We start from the raw sequence: 24,859 nt of genomic DNA, 5'->3' as shown, positions 1-24,859 counted from the left end.
TAGAAATACAGTGCAGCAGGGGATAACATGCTACCTACCTATTCATGAACCAGTTGCTCAGACAAACCAAACATTAATCTGCATGCATGCATTCTTCTTGCCTTTTTTTTTTTGAAAAGGACTTTAATCACTTTGCTTTCCTGTTGCTTTCATCCCTCTTGGGGTGGAGAACATGGGAGAGCTATCACAAGTAACTATTTGTAGAACACTAATAACGGTATCCTCAATGTGTATATTTTGATTAATAGAAAAGTAAAGGTTTCCTTGTCCAGTCATGTCTATCTCTAGGGGAGTAGGGCTTAACTCTGTTTCTTGGCCAAAGGAGCCAGCATTGTCTGAATACATTTTCCATGGTAATGTGGCCAGCATGGCTATTCTCCAAAGTCACATAGAACACTATTATGTTCCTACTGAAGTGGTACTTATTAATCTACTCGCATGTGCATGCTTTCAAACTGCTAAGTGGGCAGGAGCTGGGGCAAGTAACAGGAGCTCATCCCATTTTGGAGCACTCGGGTCTCAAAACTGGACTGCCAGCTTTGCAGCTGACAAGCTCTGTATCTTTAACCACTGACCCATTGCAAACCCCTCCCCATTTTAATTAATATTAGCATATATTCAAATGCTAATTGAATATTATTTTTTAAAATTACTTTGCTCTATAATCTTTTTCATAAGTTTTTACAATTCCTAATTTAATATTCAGCCAAAACCACTAATTCCTTCTTTCTTTTATTTCATTCGGATATGAATAATATTTAATATATCCAGCAACTCTCTTTGTTCTGAATTTTTAAGAGTGCTATATCACATGTTGAGTATAATGTAATGAAATCTAAAATACACATTGGCCGATGAAAACCAGATGCTGCAAAGAATGGAGATGGGAGGAGGCAGAGAAGGGAAAGATAAACTTAAATGTTTCATAAATGCAGAAGCTCTTTTCAAAAGTGTAATGGTTTTTTAGAAAGCCTGCCTCAGTAATGGCACACCACAGGGTTTGTTGCCAAAATATGATGTTCATTGAGCACAGTCTTAAAGACTAGATTGCAATTTGGCTGCTATATCATAACAAAAATGTTTGATGGATTGATGCTATATCTTCATGGTAAATTAAACTGGCACCCTCAAGATTAGTATTTCAGCAGCTTTAAGGAATATTAAATAAATATGTAGCTATTTATATAGTAATGGCATTTATCAAGTTACGTATTTTAGAAAAATATAGAAATACATCTACTTAGTAATTTATTCGTTTTACAAAGAATGTACAGATAAGAATATTTCTGCAACCAAAAAACGTGAGGATCAGTCGTAAGCCACTTTTTTTCAGCCCCACCATATCTAAATGGTTGTTAAATGAATGGCTATAAGTTAAGGGCTCTTAACTCTTTACGATTAATCTAAGATAATCTTTGAAAATTTCATTAAAAGTTGAAACTCAGCTTTAATCTAAAAGGCCCAGTGTTGGACAATTACTAAATCATCAGACCAATTATCTATATATGAAAGCACCTGCAAAAAAGTTGGGCAGCCTGGAAGTCAGTTGCAGATTTTAAAATTAATATTGTTTGTTTATGTGCTATCAAGAAATTGTCATCTCTTATTGATCACATAAACATGGCAAACTTTCAGATTGCTACTATTTGAACAACTTATAGCGGAAGGAAGGAAGGAAGGAAGGAAGGAAGGGAAGGAGGGAGGAAGGAAGGAAGGAAAGAAGGAAGGCAGTCTGCTCTTAGATTTCAGCCAGCTATTTTTAAAAACGTGCAGATTAATGCAATGCCCTATTCGTCTTACAGCTTTTCAGCTAATGTTGAAAGTATGCTACTTCTATGCTTGAATTTGCATAAATCAATAGCAGCTATTGAGAGAATTAATTAATTGTCTTTACTGTAAACTGTGGCAATGAATTCAATTTAATTCTGTTCTGAGTGAAAAAGACCATCCATTTGTATAGCCTATATTTCTTGTATTACATTGGACGACCATAGGTTCTGTCATTATAGGAGATTGAGAAATAAATTTTTCCAAACTAGGTATGATTTTAGTGATCCAACTGCCTTTTAAGAAAAATGATTAAAAGCCCCAATGTTGCTGGTAACTGTTATTAATTAATTAATTAATTAATTCTTTATGGCCAAGTGTGATTAGACACACAAGGAATTTGTCTTGGTGCATATGCTCTCAGTGTACATAAAAAGAAAAGATACTTTCGTCAAGAATCATAAGATACAACACTTAATGTAGTCATGGGGTACGAATAGGCAATCAACTCATACTAGGAAACAGTCAATATAAATTGTAAGGATACAAGGAAACAAAGTTACAGTCATATAGTCACAAGTGGGAAGGGATGGTGATAGCAGTAATGAAAAGATTAATAGTGATAGTAATGCAGACTTAAATAGTTGAACAGTGTTGAGGGAATTATTTGTTTAGTAGAGCGATGGCGTTTGGGGAAAAACTGTTCTGGTGTCTAGTTGTTTTGGTGTGCAGTGCTCTATAGCGTCGTTTTGAGGGAAGGAGTTGAAACAGTTTATGTCTGGGATGTGAGGGGTCTGTAAATATTTTCACAGCCCTCTTTTTGACTCGTGCAGTATACAAGTCCTCAATGCAAGGCAGGTTGCTAGTAATTGTTTTTTCTGTAATCCTAACTATCTGTTGAAGTCTGTGTCTGTCCTGTTGGGCTGCAGAACCAAACCAGACAGTTATAGAGGTGCAGATGACAGACTCAATAATTCCTCCGTAGAAAGTTATATAACTTCCCAATCCTTATTTCTCTTTCCCATCTCTACAGCGTCCATTTCAAAATGGGGCATAATCCAGGTTCCAAATCTTTCCTCACATTTTAATAGGAAGAGCAGTAAGGCTTTAACAATTGTAATATTGTAATACGCTGATAATTTCAGTAGTAGCTGCTCCCCTCCCCACTCCTCAAAAATAAAATTTGTTAGGAGAGACTGGTTGGTGGAATCTTCTGGTTCTTCCAGATTTTCTTCTGCTGGTAGTTTAGAAGTGCCCTCACAATATCTGCTGGAGGTGCTTGCTCATTAATAAAATGCTGGCATGGGAGGCAAAGAGTTACATACTACTAATTTATCAGAATCTTAGCTGCTACCTCCTTCACACACATACTTACCTAGCAGGATGCTCCGTATTGTCCTTATTTACTTTTGTCCTTTTTAATAGTAGAAGGTGAATTGTTCAACTCCAAAGTTTGAATACAAATCCCCATCGTTTTTATTTCCTCTGAAAACTTGCAGGGCCCATTTATGTTCCCGAGACACTGACAGTTTTACAGTATAGATAGGCTGATGTTCTATAGGCGGGACAAGAAACTTGCTAGACGTTTTTTGAAAGGTCCAATGTACATTCAAAATCCGGAACATCAGGTTGAAGACATCAGCAATACAGATTATAGAAGGCAGCATGAATGAGCTAGACAACTATTTTTCTTCAAAAGAAGCACGCACACCCCTTGAGTTTACAAACACTACTTTTGATTTCTCCTGAGCCCAACACAATCTAAGGAAGATCTTGGGATCTTGGGAAAAGTAATAGTCTTAAATAATGTCAAGTAATTTAGCCACATAATAATGTCAAGTTATTGTGCCTTGACATATTTTAACATTTTGGTACAGGTTATTTCTTTGAAAGTATAATGTTTAAATGTTGTAAATCAGAAATTTATTTGCGGTTTATAGAAATTGAGGCCATTTTTTGTCTTGTTTCTTTTAAGTTGTGATACCTTCATACTGTAAAGCTAGAATAATAAATTTATCCATTCTAGGTTTTTTGTTTTTAGCTAAATTACTTGATGCCTTGGGTTAGTTTGCTTGAACTTCTTCTTAGTTCCAAATAACATTAACCTTAAAAATAAAACAAAAATCTCTTTGTTTTAGGGAGTAACTGGTGCTTTGGCAGTTTTGATGAAGGATGCAATTAAACCAACACTGATGCAGACTTTGGAGGTGAGTCCAGTCACCTGTAATCCAAGGTTCATTTCTTTTTTTCATAAGTCTAAGTTGCCAACCTATGTTTTCAAAGTTTTGAATATCGTAAGTGTGCAATCACTGCTATTCATCCCCTAGAAAAATGGGGTTCACTCACAGTACAAATAGTGTTGAAATAATAATATGAATCCTTAGTTACATGCACAAAATAAAACATAAAAAGCTAGGAAATACAAATGCCATTTGCCTGCAAACCCCATCTTCAGTTATAGCATTCCTGCTGTGCTATAGTTCAACAGTTTTCTTCAACAAGAGGGTTGAAACTGAGCAGATTTTATTGGTGTGATGATCCAAAGAGTGAGGTAAATTATATTGAAAATGGCTACTTCGGAGGCCTGACAACTGACAGAATCATACAGATGAGATCAGAAAGGAATTGAATCTGTTTAATCTGGCTGGATGGGCAGATAAATATAGGAGAAGATGGTCCAGGTCCAGAGTCAAATAGGACATTAAAAATGACAGCCAGCACCTTTAATTACACCTGACATCAATGCATGTCCTGAAGCAATGAAAAGTGAAGCATCCAAGCTTTGCCCAGGCTGCCATATTTCGGACCAGATGTAGCTTCCAAAAGCTCTTCAGTGGCCCTTTGTAAAAAATGTTATGGCACTTGAAATGGAAGATGAGTAGGCTTGAGTGACCCTGAATAGGTCCTCTTGGTCCAGGAATAGTTTCAAATAGCACACAGTGTGTAGTTGTGCAAGAGCCCTCCAGCCACAGTTGCTTTTTGTTCTTGAAGTAGGAGCTTTGAATCTACGTGAACCTCTAGTTTGTAAACAACCCCTGTGTGAGAGAAAGTATAATCCCATTCAGATGGACTTTCTCTGGGATCATATCATTCTATCATGGAGATATTTAGTTGGAATCTGCTCCTCCCACAGAAGAAGGATCCTGGCCCCCATCTACAAGCACAACCAATTTGCTTTCCATGTTGTGCCCCACCTGCAACCTGCAGAGAGCTCCAGAGACAGCAGATTATTTAAGGATCTAACTGGGCTACTTTTAGAGCTGTCTGCAGTTGCATTCCTCTCAGAGGAATTTTACATCAATGGAATCAGTTGAGAACCCTGCAGATCTAAGAGTGAAAAAGAGTTAGCAGGTACTCTATTACATTTTTACTGTAAATGCACATTTTACATTTTGACTTTCTATCTGTGAGAGTCAATGTATGCATCCAAAGAAGGAAAATTCATTTTATTATGTGATGTTTACTCCTATATAAGATGGTACACGTTACAGCCTGGTGTACATGGTCTAATTTTAAAAATCTTGAGTTATGACAATGAGTTGATTGAAGGAAAGGGCTTAGTTGCAGTTCATAGCAGTTCTGTACAAAGAGAACCAGATGGTGGCGAGGCTGCAGTTATGGATTATAAAGTAAGATAATGAATTCTACACATTAATAATGAAATTGTTATGACATAACTCAATAAATGAACCTGGATTTGCAACAAGAAAGTTTAATTATGTGTTTAATAATACACCACATATGACACAATCAGTAACATGGGATTGCTCTAGAACAGAGTTGTCAAACTGGCAGTCTGCGGGCCGGATGCGTTACGTGCAGGCCACGCCCACCCTAGCTCCACCAATGGGGAAAACATTGCAAAATGTTATGTGACAGCAACATGATGGCACGAGTTTGACATCCATTTTCTAGAAGATTGATTTATTATACCAGTAAGAAGATTGATTATATTCTATCAATAAACTACCTCCTTATCCACGTCAGTTGTTGTAAAATTTAACTAAATGATTGCTCTCTTGTTCTTAATGTCATGTTGATTTATACTTTAGTATAGAATTCAGTATGTCGATCTGTTCTTATTATTTTCTTCTAGGGTACTCCAGTTTTTGTGCATGCAGGACCTTTTGCAAATATTGCACATGGCAATTCTTCAGTTTTGGCAGACAAGCTTGCCTTGAAATTGGTTGGCAAAGAAGGATTTGTAGGTGAGAAAACTAATATTATTTTAGCATACTGCTGTAGGTCTGGAATAATTTAGTCTGAAATGTATTCTTAGGGATGAATGTCCAACTATATATTATCTAACAGCATTTGTTTGTGAAATTTTCAGTTTGGTTTATTTATTTATTTGGGATTCTATATTAAAACATTAAAATTCTGCTGACATTAGGGACAGTAAAATTAATGTTATCAAAACAGTTTTTATAAGAACATGGAATACACATTAAAGAAATACTTTCTAAACACTTCCATTGTGCTCCAGAGCAAACCAGAGGAAAAGAGGACTGTGAATTCCACTGTTTCATGTAGTCTTAGTGAAAGGGAAGATAATATTTCTGCTTAGATAGACATTTTCGGTTAATGATAGATCGTAGGCTTTGTTTTCTGGGAACCAACATGGCAGATACCTTCTCTGGAATAGATCTCTCCATTAGTAACTCTCCCATACATAAGAAACCCCTACCCCCCATGAGATAACTTTCTTAGGATGGCTAGGACGTTAGGTTTTCTAACATCCCTTGAAAGCTTTGGGCTTTCAACTAGTTTTATGTCTGGTGTTTTTAGCCTCTGCTGCTTTTAGCACCTTTTTAAATTGACACTGTGTTATTATGTGTTTCTATTGATTTTAGCTATGTTTTACTGCTTGCTACTCTGAAAGCTCATTCTATATGTATCTGCAACAATCTGTACTGATAATTTGTAGGCGCCTGCTATGATTTGGGGGTTTACTTATTTTGCTGGCATAAAATATTCATTGGTTTAAACTAAGAAGGTTTGAGAAAATAATAACAAGATAAATCATTCTGCAACTATTCTGAATTTCCAGTGGATTCCTGATTTACTAAGTTGTTCTCTGGAGTTTTCCCTAACATAGTAAGATATTTCCTTATTTAAAAAAATTCAGAGGAGTGGATTCACACATGAAATAAATATGATAAATCAATTCTTCTTTTGCAACTGAAAATAAAATGTATTGGCTCATGGTATCCATGTTACTGAAACACTGCATATAGCCTTACAATTATTTCACCCTTATAAAGTCTGTTGGAATGGTCTGTAACTGAAGAATAGTGATGCCATGAATCAAGAACAGGAATAGACATATAAATGAAACCAAATAAAAACAGAGAAAAACAGTCACTATTTAGAATTTAGGTAAGTGTATTGTATTTTGTCCTGACCTGTTTGCTTTTTATCACAACCTTTGTCAAGGGGAGTAAATTACAGATTTGATTATTTTAATATGGACTTTAATATAGAAGTGAAGGGCGTTGTATTATTTGTATAAAGCATACAAAGATCCATAACTTCTCCTCTTCCCTTGACTCCTTTGGCACACAGGCCTTTTCTGTTATTATGACAGCAGATAACTGGATAACTTTTGGCAAACTTTTTCAGCATTGTAAACATCAGTAGAACTGAGCCTTTTTGGGCTGTCCAAATAATTTATTTGCTTTATGATACAGTTAAATTGATCATTGAAATAAAATACCTCATGATAGTTGCTGAGATATCTATGTAGCATGCATATAGTTTATTATGCCTACCCGCACTCCAAAATCCGCAACAGGTTTATAAATTACCTTGTAAAAAAAACACTGCAGCCTCAATGTTTAAGTGAAATGGATGCTATCCAAAACATTCTTAGAAATGTAAATGGGTTTGCTGTATTTCTTTTGTGATGGCTCTTTCTCCAAAAAAGGAAACAAAATCTCAGTTGTTCAGCAGTAAACCTCTTTTGGCAACCTAAACACAAGTCTTAATATTTGCATTGTCCTAAGTTGTTTATAGCTGTTTGTGTTTGCCTGACTTCACAGAAAATTCACTATGCGATGAGTATTCCAAAGAGAGAATAGAATACTTGTATTGGACACACAAGGAATTTGTCTTGGTGTAAATATTCTCAGTATACATAAAAGAACTCCTAGCTAGAGTATATTGTGGTGTAACAGTGCCTCTCTACTATTTCTTTTTCTAATTAATAAAATATCTAATGATTTCTTAGCATTATTTTATCTTAAATTAAGTTCTCATTTCCTGGCTTTTGGATCAAATATTAATTAAGAATTGTGTGTAAGGAGAATCATTGCTCTCAGTATTTAGCTGCAATTTAATCTCATTTCCCATTGCATTTCAGATAATAGGTGATATGAAAAAATACTCCATAATCTACAGAGAGATAGTACTACAATGTTGATGACGACTAGTAACTCCCGTCCAATTATAACATATAAATGATTTTAATTATTATTCAAAAATACACATAAATGTACTATGTAAAAAAAACAAACCCTTAAGATTGGAAGACTGTTTCCTTTGTCTCTGTAATATGTAATGAACCTCAAGCTTGAAAGTCATTTCCATGTGACCCACAAAATTCAGGCAAAAATCACACCATTGTGTCTATTGAGAGGATTTGGTTCTGAGGAGAGAGAATTTGGAAAGTAAAACTAAATTCAGATTCAGGAAGATGTATTTCCATATATTTCCTTGCTCCCTGGATATGTCCAGAGACACAGTCACCATAAGGGCTGTTAAAAAAAATCTTATTTGAGGATTTAGTATAGCTTTCCCTTGGAGAAAAGATGAACTGTTTTGCTCTGTAGCAACCCGTCATTTAAGCAGAGGCAGGAAATCATGTCTCTTGGTAAGACAGCACGCTAAACCTTTTAGAAGAGGTTGATTAAATGTATAGCTTACTTAGCTATCAGTGGTGTACAGCTATTAAAATTGATGCCAGCCACATATCCGAGGGAGATGGGCAATTAAGAAACATGAATGAATAAATAAATAAATAATTAAATAGAATTGTAAAAAGGGGGAAATTGAAGGAATATAGATTTTTTTTCTCTGTCTATATTCTATTTTCTATGCTTATTTGAATTGCTGGTCCTTAAGAAACAGTGTAGTGTTGAAAGGACCAGTTTAGAAACAGTATATCACGAAACAATAGAAAAGATTGCAAATGAAGAAAGAAAACATAGAATTTTATCTGAAGACTAGCAATTATTTATAAAGGCAGTGGTTTATTTTCTTTTGTTTCTTTGCCATCCACTTCCCTAATAAGTCATGAATAAATGTCTGCAAATAATTATTTCTTTTAGGAAATAATCTTTCCAGAATACAGGGCTATAATTTGGAATTACATCATATTTTAAACAAAGATTTCCCAAACAACCTTATCTCTTCTCGGGCCAAACACCATAAAAAGCTGGATTATTCCTTGAAAAAAATGTTAATAACTGTATTTTTTGAGAGACAAAAAAAGAAGGCCACAGCTTGATGATCCCTGTGGAACATTGGGGTTTTTATGGCTGCTATTGTTCTGTCTGTTTTGAAGGCAGTCTTGATGTGATGCCTGTGTAATATCTTCTTATAATATATAGACTTAATATAAGAAGAAAAATAGCAGCCATCCTAAGAAACCCCAAAGATAAAATTGACTTGGAAAACCAAGGCATATATGAAGTCCCCTGTGCATCATGGACAGACCAATAGAAGAATAAGTACCCGCCTAGATGAACACAAAAATGCAGTAAAAAAGCTGGAACACACTTCCTCACTAGTCCAACACATGAAAGCCACAGGTCATAGCATCGACTTCAATGGCACCAAAACCCTAGCCATTATAGAAAACCCCAGCTACAGAATTATCAGAGAAGCCATAGAGATTGAAAAAAGACCTGAAAGCATGAATAGAAAAGATGACTCCACCAGACTGTCAATTATCTGGAAGCCTGTACTCTCAAAGAAAAAAATGTCCACACCACAAGCCAGGCAAACACCTGGGCACAGACAGATCCCCCCTGATACCTCCAGCCCAAACACACCCCAACCAGGCACCCAGATGAAACCTAGCTTCCTAATAAATGATAGCCGCCCGTTTACTTGGAGCCAAGCCACACTAAAAGCCTCCAATACAGGAAACACAATGTTGCCAGCCAATCAAGACAAAAAAGCTACAAAACAGACAGAAGATATTAGAAACACCAATCAAGCAGAACACAGCAAACTCCAAGACCAATAAACACAGACCAAGACTCTCAACCAATCAGGATGAAGAAGAAACCATTCTGGCACAGCGTAGGCTAGCACCAAATTTAAAACTGAAACGGCTGTGAAAGTCTGACTCACAGACAAACACTATACAGAAGCCTGATGATAGCAGATGAGATTCTGCCGAAACGTTGCTACAACTTTAAAAGCACAACTATAATGACGTGGGAAAATACCCGAACAAAGCTGAATACCATACACACACACACACACACACATTTTTACACATATATATCCTCACTAGAACTTCCTCTGGGCAGTCTACAACAATAAAATAAAAATATTAAATAAATATTATTTAAAAAATCATTGTAACTGGGACCCATCAAATGTAGATCCCTTGAAGATGGTGCCCTCCCATGGCCGGAAGGGTTTTAAAAATCAACAACGTACATACATAACTTTCTGGCCCACTGTATTCTGCATTAGCTGAAGTTTAGAAAGCTAAATAGAAAATAAAACTAATACAGAACTAATTTTCAGCCATAGACAAAATATTATAGATCCATCCTTCCCTCCCTCTGTCCTTCCCTCCTTCCTTCCTCCCTCCCTCAGTCAGATTTAGCATATTGTCAAAAGAGCTACTTCTCACAACTCATACCCATCCATTCACAAAATAGAGGGATTCTCCAGTTCAAGTTAAATATACAGAAGGCAGGAAATGGTAACAGTTGGACCCCAGGATACTGCAACCGTCATAAATATGAATCAGTTGCCAAGCATCTGAATTTTGACTGCATGATCATGGGGATTCAGGAAAGGTCATAATTGTGAAAAATGGCCAGAAGTCACTTTTTTTCAGTGCCGTTGTAACTTTGTAGGGTCACTATACAAACTGTTGTAAGTCAAGGACTACCTGTATACCGTATTTCCCATGTATAAGCACCCCCTTTGTATAAGCCACCCCCAATTTTTGGACTGTGAAGTTTTGAAAAAAATATTTTATTAGAGAAACAAGTTATGAAGAAAGAAAATTTACAAAGAAACAAAATTCGACGTCTAGATCTACAACTTCGGTCATGACGCCGAAAGCGGTGCGGCGACGCTAGCAATCACGCATCGGAACGAGAGTAGGAACGAAGCATTCAGGCCGATGCCAGCGTATGCATTTCTATCGCGTACTCGCACTCGTAATCGTATCATCACGTACAATTTTACAAAAAGTATAGCATACTGCTGGAAAACCAGTTTATTCCTACTTTATTATTTTATGCATCTTTCACGTATAAAAAGTGTACCTGCTTTGTATATGCCACCCCCTACTTTTGGGCTTGAAAATTTTGGAAAAAAGGGGTGGCTTATACATGGGGAAATACGGTACATAATTTGAAAACAAATATTTGATGTGTCAGTTACTTGAACTGCTCTCTCAATTCCCTCTCTTTCTCTCTCCCATTTTTTTCTCCAAAATTGTTCTTTTAAACCGAAAAGAGCTTCAGATGACAATATATTTGAATGAAGAGAGGTCCATCCTCTGTAGCCATCCTCTATAATTCCATATGGACACAGTCTCTCTATAGTCCAGTTGCTATTCCTGGAAAGATTTGCTCAATTATTTTAGAATGTTGAATGGTTTGAATCCTCAAACAGCATTCTATAAAGATAAAGTAATACCTGTAAATTATATGTGTCTTTTTTTTACTTCCAGCCCAGGCTTGTATGATTTAAAACATGCCTTATTATAGGACCACGAACATCTGAAATATATTAGAAATGTACAGAACAGAGCAAGTTTATGGAATCATTTGGAACACATGGAAAGATCTGAGAGTAGTACATTCCACAACTGCTCATTTAGGAAGAGATGTGGGGTCAGGTTGTAAAAACATCTAGTTCATTTACCCTTGCTGTTCTAACAAAAAAATGTGGGCATCCTTTCAGATGGATCTTGATCCATCCTGGTTTATTTTGGCAGCTGTTGTGTTTAGCGATGTGCTCTTTTACAAGAAACACTGAGCCTTGCTCCCCCAATCAAAATGCCTTGGATCCCTGGGGTTAAAGTTCATGTGCTTCTGTAACTTTGAACTCGATAGTTTCCCTGCTGACAGCTGCAGAAGGAGAGCTATGTTTACATCGTAGAATTATATGGCCACCAGCAATTCAGAATTTCCATTTCCTCTTGCATTGTTCTGGAATTTGGCGTCCACTATTGCATGTCCTAAAACTTAGCCTAGTGTGCATATTTTCTAGTGCTCTCTTCCAATGTGCTGTTTTGGTTTTTGGTTTTTATGTGTTGGCCCTAAATGCTTACTCTGCAAAGATTTGTTTTGTTGAAATCTACCTGTTCATGAGATTTTAATAGTAGATAATTTTCTTATGTTTCATTTTGTGTCCTTACAAGTAAAAACGTCTGATTTTTTTAAAGGTTTCTTGCTATATTAATTTTGACTATTGGATACAGACCCCATATGGAACTGTGTTAACTGTGTTAAGTTAACTGTGTTAGTGGCGGCTTTCTTCTGTTTGTATATTGTTCTGAGTTTTAGTTTATAATTTAGTAGTCTGTAAAAAATATTTTCTGAAAGCGTGTTCCATGTTAATAATTGCACCAAGAATGTGGGGGATGTATATCATAAATGCTGAATTGTCAGAATGTCTTGAGTTCTTTTTTTTAATTCCCCAGATACATAAGTGGGATTATATGCATTCACATATGTTATCTACTTTAGTGAAAAGAAAAATAAAGGCATTTCCTTTAATTTGTCTTTCCTCCCTTGTCTTATATATCTGTCTCATTATCTCTCTCTGTCTCTCTCTCTCTCTGTCTCTCTCTCTCTCTCCCTCCCTCCCTCCCTCCCCCACACACACACACACACACACACACACACACACACACACAGCTTTGTTAAAGGATTGTAATAACTGAGATAAGCCAATGACAGGAGTCAAATGTAGTTTTCATTCTTATTGTTACACTTTTTTCATATGGAAAGAGAGCTCTTGTGGATTGCAAGAGCCTTCTTTTGGAATGATAATTTTAATTTACACAAAAGATACTCCTTCTATTTTACACTCTACTCTTGTAAAGCAAAAAGGATGGTGTGGGAGCCAAGCTGACCTAATAGGCTTGCTGTGGTTTCTTCTCCTTATATGTAGAATTACATATAGTATGAATGCCTGAAGAGCTTTATACAAACACAGAGCCTTGAAATAGAACATTTATTTAGTTATATCTACATAACCAGCCTCCAGAGTTACATGATTATTAAACAAAGACTACTTGGAATCATTTTTGTCCTACTGGCCTCTATTTGGTTTTATTTTCATTGGCACTCTGATTTGCCAGCAGGAAATAATACAAAAGTGATTGTGTTGAATATTTGAGCACAAACAAGGGTCAAAGTACATGACTTTGGCACATGGCTTTATCTTTAAGTTTACTCTCTAATTTATTTCCTTTGCAGTTGGTTACCTTCATCCTAGTGGCCTTTACACTGCATCCTGTTTCCTTCCTCTCCCACTAGTCAGAGTGTCTGTACTCCTGATTTTGTGTTTGTCAGACTTGTGATGTTTTCAGTTCCCAGATTCATTGCATGAAATATTTCTGATGTTTTGTACCTCAGTTTTTCCCAATTCAAGCTAAAGTAAATGAGGAAACAAGAAAATGGGTAATAATATAAAAAGATATAAATGTGGATTGGCTGTCTGAATTTTTTTTACCCCAAGTCTTATATTAATTTGTTTTCTGAAAATAACTGTATTTTAAAATGTGCAGCAATAATGTTTTCTTTAAATTATATATATGGGAAGTAAGTAAATATCAGTTCACTGATGAACCATAAGCAAATGTTCCTTGAGCATATTATGACAGCTACTTACTTACATAGAATACTAATCTTATAGTTCATTATCTGATCCATAGGTTTCAGTTATTAACAGCTATTTTAATCAGGTTATTTTTAATCATACATTTTTAAACTTATCATTATTAGGGTAGTAGATGTATTATAGTAATAGAAGTGCAAATGTAATATCATGTGATTTGTCTTTTAGCATATGCGGCATTAGTTTGTTTTACTTTATAATTGCTCTTTTAAAATTGATAAAATTTCATTGACTAAATAAATACATCCTCATATTTACATTTTGAGTATGACGGTGATATTTATTAATGGCGTAGCATATTCATACCATATCTTTTATTCAGAAGCAATTAGCCTGTTTTTAAAAGAATATAATGTTGATGCAGGAATAGGGAAGGGAAAAAAACAGAAACTCAGTCCTGGGAAAGTATGAGAAAGAAGCTCAAAATAACATTGCTTTGAATCTGTTTGGTATAAAATGGAGTGGAAAGAAAATCTGGCAGGCTTTCCAGATTCTGTTGTTATATGTTACAATAATAAACAACTTTCCTGTAATCTTTTTCCTGAACTGATCTGCCTTAAAAGGCTGACATTGTTTTTACGACAGCTTCTTCCTATTGCTTTCTATATATTATGCAGTGTATAATCCTGCATGAGGATTAGAATTCTTTGCATATGGGTATGAGCTGATGGGTAGGTGAGGCAAAATCGGCAAGATGGCAGACACAGCAATTGCAGCCTATTCTGAAGATGCAATGTTGACACGTACAAAAGGGTTGCATTGTGATGCCTCATTTGCCATTTGGCCAGTTTTGAAGCTCCCCAAAGGTCACACGCACACCAAGAATTCCATGATGTGGCTTTAGCTAAGATTCTTTCTTGGCCACAAGCCCTCAGCCATCAATATAAGACCGTTTCAGAGTTAATGTCGTGAAGTTTTCACCAAAGAGTAATGGGTTAGAATCCTTGCTTTGAACAGATGCATTAAAATAATTAAACTTGTATTAATAAGTCCATGTGGTTTCAATAATTCTGTTTAAGGCTTAACTAGATTGCAGCTGATGTATGATGGACTTTTAAGGCAGTTTATCATGTGAACATCATGTTTCTGATCATGTAGAGATTTTCCAAACTGTGTGAAGATTTGGTAAAGTCTCTGGCATGTGAAAGTGGACTGAATTGGCAAACTTTGTGCAAAAGAGGTTTCTCATGATGTGAAAAGAGCTTTCTAGTCTGGCCTTAATGATGAGTGTACATCTTCAAGTTGTAGCTAAAGTCTGGTTTTAAAAATCACTCTCTGTGCAGGCTTGTTGTCGTGGGGATGAGGGTAGGGAAAGAGAGGGTAAAAATCCATTTATGTTTTTCTGAAGGAAAAGAGAGGTATAAATCTAAGAAGTAAGCAACAAATAACTATTTGCACTAACTAATTATTTGGCTGTATAATACCAAAACTGCTGTAATAGCACATTAATTTTAACAGTTGGATGATTTCCCCCGCTTAGGAATGGGTACATGATATATGGACATTGTGTAAATGTGTACAACACAAATGCTTTTTTTAAGGCTTTGATTGAAATTTCTAGTTTGGGAGAATCTCCCACTCTTCTTTAAAAATAAAAGCACTGCCTATTCCTGTGAAAACATGGTCATTCATGATGAGGTGTCTGTATAGATGAAGCTACTTGTGTATATACTAAACTGTGATAGCTCTCAAATAGCTACATTTCCTGGGTTCACTGATCCACCCTAACTTAAATTAACCCTTTAATCTTAATAGTAACTGAAGCCGGTTTCGGTGCTGATATCGGAATGGAGAAATTCTTCAACATCAAATGCAGAGCTTCTGGCTTGATTCCCAATGTGGTTGTGCTTGTGGCTACAGTGAGGGCTTTGAAGATGCATGGAGGTGGGCCAAATGTAAGTGTCTCTACCTCTCAAATAATAGAATAAATCTTCAGAACTTTTTAAACCCCTTATCATTTGAAATAAGTATAAACATTTCAGTTCTGGAAGTGGTTGAAATGACTCCTAGCGCATTGCAAGCCAATTAACAGTCTCTTTCTCTGAATTGTCAAGAGACAATAGTTTTAGAGCTAATTAAAGGAAGGCTCTCTACATGACTTAAGAAGTTTAGGAAATGGAATAAAATCTGCTTGCTATTTTTTTACTTTTTTCCCCCACCCTTGTAGTTCATCCTTCACATTGCAATAACTGGCTCATGGTCCTACAGTTTGAACCCACTGCTAGTTCCTAAGGCTGTTTCCTACATCCTCTTAATTATTTCTTTATTTAAGCCAACTATGGGTACATTCCAATCAAAGTTAAGAACCTTGATCTGTTAAATTCATTGGGAGGGAATTATTAACTGTATGGAATTTTAAAATACTCAACTTGACTAAATTGCACCCAATTTCTTTATCTTTTTTTAATTCTGATTGTAGCAATACTTGGAGGCACATATATATTAGAGCTTATATTTTCTGTCTTCCCTCCCAAAATTCTTGTGTCTTCTTTCATCCTGTCATCCAGGCATGCAGTCTGGCTTTTATCTTTTGATTCCTCACTTTTTTCTTTCATTTAATTTTAATTTCTTGTTTGAGCTTGATCCTTTCCCCCCTCCCGTTTACCAATATTTTTCAAATTTCTGTGCCACTGGATGCTGATGTTTAACTACAAATACTAATTGTTCTAAGATTATATGCTAACTACTTTGGTTATAATCCACCATTGCCTTTACATCTACATCTTGTCTCTATTTTTGTTTCTCCTTTAGTAGTACTTTTTTAATTCACTTCTTTATTCTTCATTCCTAAAGCTACTATGTCTGAGCTGAAGATGCCAAAGAATTACAGAAAACTCTAACTCTACCTTCTAATGTTTGCCCAGATTTGTCCAACAGCAATCTTTCACGTTAATACTTTAATTTTGTGCTAAAAGTACCACGTCTTGGTTTTTACATCCTTATTTTTAACATCTTTCTTCAAATTACCTTTTCTTGATTCTTCCCTCTCCTCTCTGTTGAAAATGTTAACATTTTGCAAATGTGCCCCGTTGCTTCCACATTGGGAAGTATAAAGTTCATTCAACTTGGTGGCATGCAGCTGTAATATATAATGTTATTCTGGATGCAGCCTTAATCTTTGTACTCTCTTCACTTTTTTGGGTACAGAGGTTTGCAGGCTCAGTTAAAAAATATTAATAATTCTATGCCTGACAACCCTGTTGTTTGTATGGGAAATGCATTTCTTTGAGACCTCAAGGAGACTACACAATTGAATTTTTTTTAAGTGTAGTTTCAACATTTTTCCACTAAATAAAATATTCAGTTGAAGTAAGAAAAATAACTGACCAACAAATAAGCCAAAACCTAAATGTTTTTTGCTGAACATTTTCAGTTCACTTTCCAAGGATTAGTTTTCTTTTTTTTTAACTTTACTTTTTTCTTTCTCTCTTTTTGTATTTCCACTGATTACCAGGTGTAGTTTGTTAGATTTATACTTTTTAGTAATTGTTTTTGAGTAATAGGATTATTTAGGATTTGGCAAGAACATGGTTTCTTAGTAGAGAACTGGAATTTATTAACTGGATTGACATACTGTAGTAATCTGTTAGGTTGATTTTAAAGGGCTTATGTGATGGGCAAACAGAGTTAGGGAAAAGTCATCTTTAGTCATACTTAGGATTAGTCTGTAAATCACAGTTCGAAGCTATGGTTTATTATTGTCTTTTCCAAACTCTGGCTTTATGAATGAGCAAATGAAGGAATGTAGTTTGTTCCATTTGTTTTTGTGCCCACTGAAACTTCTAACCAGTTCACAGAATATAATAAAAAAGCAGAGATCCCTTAACGTTTCCTTCATATGGTTTCTCTTGCTTGCCTATGTTGCTTGCCTATATTTTTCTTAAGTTGATTTAATCACCTAGGAAATCTGAAGGATGGATGACTGACGTGAATTGGAGCACAGATGGGAAGCAGGGGAGTACTTCTCAAGGCAAAAAGAAAGATCTAAGACTTCCTCCTCCAATTGTTTCTCTTCTTCAAATTCCCATGCAAACATTGGGTTAGAAATCTTTATTTTCTAACACAAAAAATATGGTCAATTATTAAGTATTATAACTTCAAAACATTTTGCTTAAAATTCACTGAAATAGTGAATTTCACTGGATATTTTCAGGTTTAAAAACTAGATTCAGAACTTGAGTCTAGTATTATCTAGTTGCAAAATATAGAGATTTGTTTAGTCAGATATACAATAGTATCAATATAAGAGGAGAAAACACTATTCCAAAATCCCCTGGTAATTAAAATCCTGGTTATTAAAAATATATGTGCAAAGTAACAATGGTTTTTATATAAATATTCAAATAAAATTTTTGCAGGGTTTCTCCATTCTAGAAATCATGAAGATCACATATTTTAGGTGTTTCTAAATATCTGTCTATTCTTTAATTATTTGTTTGTAATTTCAGGTTATAGCTGGTGTACCTCTTAAGAAAGAATATACGGAAGAGGTGAGAACATTTCCTGTCCCTATTAAAATCCATTTTTAGGAATATTTCCTCCAAATAGCTATAACTAAATGGCTTAATCCAATGTATTGAAAAATCTTTTTCTCCCAATGCCATCCAACTCATCCAATAAGGTTACCTATGGAGGCCGTCCTCATAGTTCCAGAAAGTAAAGTTCACAATCCTTTGGGAATATGTGTTTATTTGTTCAATTATTTTGTTCAATTACATACTGCAAGCTTCCAACCATAGGCTGACCCAAAGCAGTTAACAAGGAAAAAATATCAGACCTAATAAAACTCACCCAAAGTAACCATCATATAATTATCAAAAACATCAACAAAAAATCAAAATAATAAGTAGAAAAGTTGTAAAATAAAATTAAATATGCAATTATGCATAAAATGTATACATGCATAAAACACAGATCAGCAATAAAAATAGGTAGCAAGTAGAGCTGCCATGAGGTGAAAGGTAACAGATAAAAATATATTTTGAGGGATTTTTTTCTTTAAAAAGAAGAGGTTTATTGAATAGACTGGACCATTCAGGGTTGACATTAGTTTTTCGAGATAGTCCAGAAACTCAGGAATACCAGTAGTATTTTTATTGTAAGGCTGCATCAACAGAATCGTCATGTGCTAATGTGCCCTTTGCAACTTTTGTATGTATTATTTTTAACAGGTGATGATATTAGTATGATGATTTATTTAAATCTGTTTTTTCTTATTGTTTTCTTGTAAATTGCTCTGGGTTACAATTAGCAGCATTAATTAGCAGTGAAAGGATCATACGTCTTGTCTTTCAGAAACACACACTCATATTTACATAATCTATTGCTAATATTTCTCTTCTCTGTTTTCACATGCTTCACATGTTTTCATATTCCAACATTGATTCTTTTTTTTTTTTACTTCCCTGGATTCCTGACCTAACTAATTTTTAAAAAAAAATGTATTGTGAGCATGTGCACATGCACTTTTTAAGTGGGGCTCCCAAAAATGTTGAAGATAGCGATAGCCTCAAAATGCTCTGAAAATCTCATATAGCAAGTCCACATGACCAGTGATGTGAATTCACTCAAACATCTTGATCAGCCAGTAATAACATTAAAAATATTGTTATGTAGATATTATCAGTGAATATAATTTCATTTATGTATCAGCCATAGTGGACTTGAAAGGTTTTCAGTAGAAGTTTCATATTCTAGTTCATATTTCAAGTATCCCTCAGCTATGGAAATTAATTGAGTGACTTTGGGTCAGTCATTGCGTCTCAGCCCAATCTACTTCAAATGGTTGCTGCTACAGGAAGAAAATGAATGGAGATCCCTATGTAAGCCACTTGACACTTCTAGAAGGTAGAAAAATATCATCAACATAACGGGAAAGAAAATAATTAATATATAAGATTCAATTCAATTTCCCTTACCTTTTTTTTCCTCTTAGCACATTTTCGTTTGTTTATAGGGAGTTTGACAGGCATTTCTGCAGAAACCATAAAACTGTTTTAAGGTACTTGGACATAAGAATTAATGTAGGTGGACAGAATTAACTGCGCTGATCCATATTGTATATTAAAAGCACAGTAATAAAACATTTTTCTGAATAAACAAACAGAACAAATGTATATTTGTTGTTGGTTTTCTTTCATTTCCCATACAGAATCTCAAGTTGGTGTCAGATGGTTGCAGCAACTTGCTGAAGCAAATTCAAATTACTCAGCAGTTTGGGGTTCCTGTTGTTCTGGCTCTTAATGTTTTTAGGTAAAATAATTTGTTTTTCCACACCTAAGAAAAAAAAGTGAGATTGTTTTTTATATGAACTAGATATGAATATTCTATTTCTTCTGAAATCTATTTCTTATTAGTTAACTTTTGTGAGATGTGGGTGGATTATTACCTTTATTGTCAGAGTACAACATGTGTACAATGAGATTGGCTGAGCCCAGGGGTGGGATTCAAACTTTTTAACAACCGGTTCTGTGGGCATGGCTTAGTTGGTGGGTGTGGCTTGGTGGTCATATGACTGGCTAGGTGTGGCCAACTCAACATCACTAACATTGAGGCATCTCCTCGCCTCTCATGACTGTGGGGATGCTGCAACAGTTGTAAATGTGAAAAATGGTCATGTCACTTTTTTCAGTGCCATTGTAACTTTGAATGGTCACTACACACAAGCAAAGTACTAGCAAAGGAGGGGAAAACAAACTCCAGAGAAGTTCCTGAGACAAGAAGTCTAGTCCTGCCAAGAATGTAATAAGGGTTAACGAAGAGGCAGTTTCTGTAAGCAACACCAGAATGTTTCCTTCCTGCCTTCCTTACAGGATTAGGCCAGTAATTTCTTCTAACAACCGGTTCTCTGAACTGCTTAGAATGTTAACAGCCGGTTCTAGCGAATAGGTGCAAACTGGTAGAATCCCACCCTGGCTGAGCCTCACTTCGTTCACCCCCCCCCCCAACACAACTCACAGTGAGGACAGACGTCCCTAACCCAGTCCCAATCTTATTACACTATGTGACCTTGTTGCACAACTCAAGTCTATCATACTATGTTGACATGAAGTTATTTTCCGTTCAGAAGTCTGACAACCCATGGATAGAAACTGTTCTTCAGCCTGTTGATGTGGCTGGCTATGCTTCTATATCTCCTACCTGATGGTAGGACAGTGAAGAAGTGCTGACTGGGATGTGAGTTGTCCGTAAGAATTTTCCTCACTCTTCTAAGGCAGCGAGCCCTAGTGATGTCATCTAGTGATATCAGGGAACAGCTCACAGTGTTTTGTGCTGTGCTCACCACCCTCTTTAATGTCTTTCTATCCGTGGCTGTCAAGCCAGCATACCACACCATAATACAATATGTGAGGACGCTTTCTATTGTGGACCGGTAAAAGGAGGTCATCAGTCGTTGTTCCACTTTATTTTTTCGCAAGACCCTAAGGAAATGGAATCTCTATTGGGCCCTTCTGGCCACCTGGGTTGTGTTGATTTTCCAGGTAAGATCTAGACTCCCAGGAATTTAAAGGAGGAAACTCTCTCCACACAGCCTCCCTTGATGTAAAGTGGGGAGGTAGGCTGCCGGTGTTGCCTCATTAAAATATAATTTCAGCATTAAAGAATTATTGGGATATTGATATGAAAGCCAGCAGATGGGCCTAAGTAACAGATATGGCATTAGAAGTGATGAAGAAGAAGCAGCCCAAAGGATGTAGAAATAGAGAAACTGAGAAGAACTAAGGCAAAGTAGCAGCTTCCTGAGTATGAGTTATTCAGCCCTCACCATATCACAGACATTCTATGTTGGTTCAAGGTTTTATCCATGAGAAAGTTTTTTGCAAACATATGTAAAATTCAAAGTTCTAGCCATCTTTGACCTTTACAAAGCAGACACTGTAGAATGGGATTTTTGAAGTAAACCTCTTTTCAACTTCCTCTGCTTTCTTGAGACCAATGGCATCCTCAGTTATACCAAAACTCAAGTGCAATGCAGTGACATCATAGAGCAAGTACCACCATTACATTCTTGCATCCCAAATGCCAGTAGATAAGGCATGGTATGGTGATGTCATCATGCACATGTTGTGATTTTTAGTTTCTTGCCCTTGCCCTTTCTTTTCCCCTCTCCCTTGCAGACATCCATCCTGAAATTCTTACATTTATTTCAACCGTAATATGAAAAGTGTACTGAAAATGTCATATGTCCTTTCTTTTTTACATTCTTTTTTTCTTAAATTTGTAATTTGTTTAATGATACTCTATAGTTTATGTTAAAAGCCATTTCTGAAAAAGGGACAACCTATCTATTCGAATTATTTATTTGGAATTTCCCCGTGTTTTAAAACCCCCCAAAGCAGCCTTGTGAAGAGAATGAAACGACTGGGGCTGCATTCTTCTTCTCCTTCTGCTTTCATTTTTCCTGAAGCTGTTCTTTGCTATTAGTGAATATTCATTAACTATTCAATTTGTAGGAAAAATGGAAGATTTATTTCAAGGTATGCATGCAGAATTTTGTTTTTTTGTTTTTGCAAGTCTGTGAAGATACTGCCTCTAACATCATAGAGTATGCAATTATCTTGTTCTGTCTTTCCTACCAAAAAAAACAAAACAAAACAAATGAGAGAAGCTGAGCTTCTGCTTGGATTGACACTATAAACTTTTGGACTTCAGACTTGAGTAGATGGTAGCTCTTTCATCCAGCCACCTGTTGAATGCATCTAATCAAATACCAGTTTTACAGGTTCTTTTTGATTATACAGGTGTAGATAATTTTCTAAAGTACAGAATAGTTGTCCAAATGCTTAAGATGCCAAATCTTGCATTGAGACATAGTTCTTATTATTAAGATGATAATATCCTAATAATTATTATTAATAATATCCTAATAATAATTAGGATAATAATATATGAATATTAATAACATTAACATGGATACAGATTTTTTCTTTTTAAAAGCTGATGAAAATCATACTGAATTTATTCAATAATAATAATGGCAATAAAAGTGGAAATTCCAGTAATTCTATTTAAAGCTATATGATACTGGAGGCAAGAAGTCCCACCCTGTATGTAACAATTCAGGTCTTAATTTGTGCCAGACATGAGTTATATCCAGTCCTAGGGATAGGTCTATGGGAAAGAAAGTTGAAAGTGACCTGAAATGAGTATGTCTGTCTCATAAAGAAGTAACTATAGCAACCGGTCATATAGCGGATATAAGAACAGAAAACACCTTTGTATTAGAGTATATTCTTTCCTAATAAATTTGAATAGCCTTATGACTTCCAACTTTAAACCACTGAATGTAGGTAACAACTTAATTAGGGAGATTGATTAATTGATATCAGCCCAGCCCAGCAAGTTAGACCAGATTCAAAAACCAATACCATATAGTTCATAATTACTTTTATTGTAAGTGTTATAGTAACAGAATGTTGCAATTCTGAAAGTGCTTCCCTCTTCCTCACTTATGCAGATGAATTCTGCCTATGATCAATAAATATTATCACAAATGAAATAATTCAGTAAATATTTTGTGGGCAGAATGGACTTTCCTGCTGAGATTAATTTATTCTGTGAGAGGGCCCGTATTTTCTCACATTATTTTCTTGGCCCAGGTTCAAGATCCTCTTATCTGACCATTGCCTTGCTATCAGCTCTTTCTCCGGTCCTTCAAGACCATTCTTTATTCTCTCTACAGTTATGTATCATTAAGTCAGTGTCAACTCTTAGTGACCACGAAGATAGATTTTTTTTCTCCAGTATGATCTATTCCCTGATCTTCAGCTCTTCCAATGGTACACCATCTAGAATCGAATAGAATTCTTCATTGACCAAATGTGGTTGGACACACAAGGAATTTGTCTTGGTGCAAATACTCTCAGTATACATAAAAGAAAAGATGCATTTGTCAAGAATCATAAGGTACAATACTTAATGATAGTCATAAGGTACAATAAGCGATCAAATCATACTAGGAAACAGTCAGTATAGATCATAAGGATACAAGAGACAAAGTTACAGTCATACAGTCACAAGTGATAGGTGATGAGTAATGAGAAGATTAACAGTAATCTTCACTTTAACTGAGTCCACTCACGCTGGTCATCCTGGTTTGTTTTTTCCTTCCACATTCCCCATCATTAAAGCCTTCTCCAGAATTAAGGAGAATGACTAAATTTTAAATATTTTGTTTACTTCATGCATGCAACCAGTCAAAATAATATTCAAAGCAAACCTTCAATTATATCAAAGAAACCCCTTCAGCATAAAAATATTGGTGTGTATTGTACATACTGAAGGCTTTTGCAAAAAGATGATGGAATTCGAACGAGCAGCATGATCTTATTTTTGCTGGCATCTTCTGCTCCCACTTCCTGGAAACCATCTCTTCCTTCGAGTCAGGTCTGAATGGGAAGAAGCGGAAGCTGAAGTCAACCTTAAAAGCTCTGCCTGTGATTTAGGATCCATTCGTCCAGGGGCTAATTCTTAGTTAATTAGGAGGAACAGGAAAATTACTAGGAATTGGATGCTCAGAGGTGGAGGATGGCGGAAAGGGAGAAAAAAGATCAGCTCCTGACCTTTTCAGCAAACCAGTCTTTTGCTATGATTAATTTGTAGGTATTGCTAGATATTTGAGCTCATCGTATGTATATAAATTACTTTGCTCTTGCTGGGATTGCTTACTTGTCATGGCATTAAAAATGAAACAGTGCAGAGTTTGTGTGCATAAGTATCCAATGACATTTATTAATAGAATTAATTTTTCCAAATCTACTTGTTGTGATTGGAAGGACCAATCCTGTTAGGAACTTTGAATCTGATGACTGTTAGATCGTGGATTGACGTCAGAACCAGGAAACGTTAATCTGATGGGCAAGCCAGTTAATTAGCACGTTACTACAAAGAGCTCTGTCTGTTTGAATTTCAAAGGGGAGTCCTAACAGTTTTGCTTGCAGTTTTGAATGAGGACGTTACTGCAAAGAGCTCTGTCTGTTTGAATTTC

At 35.7% G+C, this 24,859-nt stretch overlaps 1 protein-coding gene across 1 annotated transcript in view; it reads left to right on the top strand.

Moving 5' to 3' along the window:
* Positions 1 to 24,859, top strand: part of MTHFD1L (methylenetetrahydrofolate dehydrogenase (NADP+ dependent) 1 like) — a 122,509-nt gene that overhangs the window by 54,421 nt on the left and 43,229 nt on the right. The window contains exons 19-23 of the mRNA XM_026705657.2: positions 3,906 to 3,974; positions 5,864 to 5,975; positions 15,628 to 15,767; positions 18,321 to 18,362; positions 20,024 to 20,124. Of these exons, the coding sequence (XP_026561442.2) occupies positions 3,906 to 3,974; positions 5,864 to 5,975; positions 15,628 to 15,767; positions 18,321 to 18,362; positions 20,024 to 20,124 (464 nt within the window). The remainder of the gene's footprint in view (positions 1 to 3,905; positions 3,975 to 5,863; positions 5,976 to 15,627; positions 15,768 to 18,320; positions 18,363 to 20,023; positions 20,125 to 24,859) is intronic.

This window comes from Pseudonaja textilis, chromosome 1 (genome assembly GCF_049901715.1).
Source record: "Pseudonaja textilis isolate UNSWEBS1 chromosome 1, rPseTex1.2, whole genome shotgun sequence".
NCBI lineage: Eukaryota > Metazoa > Chordata > Lepidosauria > Squamata > Elapidae > Pseudonaja > Pseudonaja textilis.
Note: the sequence above shows the minus strand (reverse complement) of the source record. Positions and strands in the feature narration are given on the sequence as shown.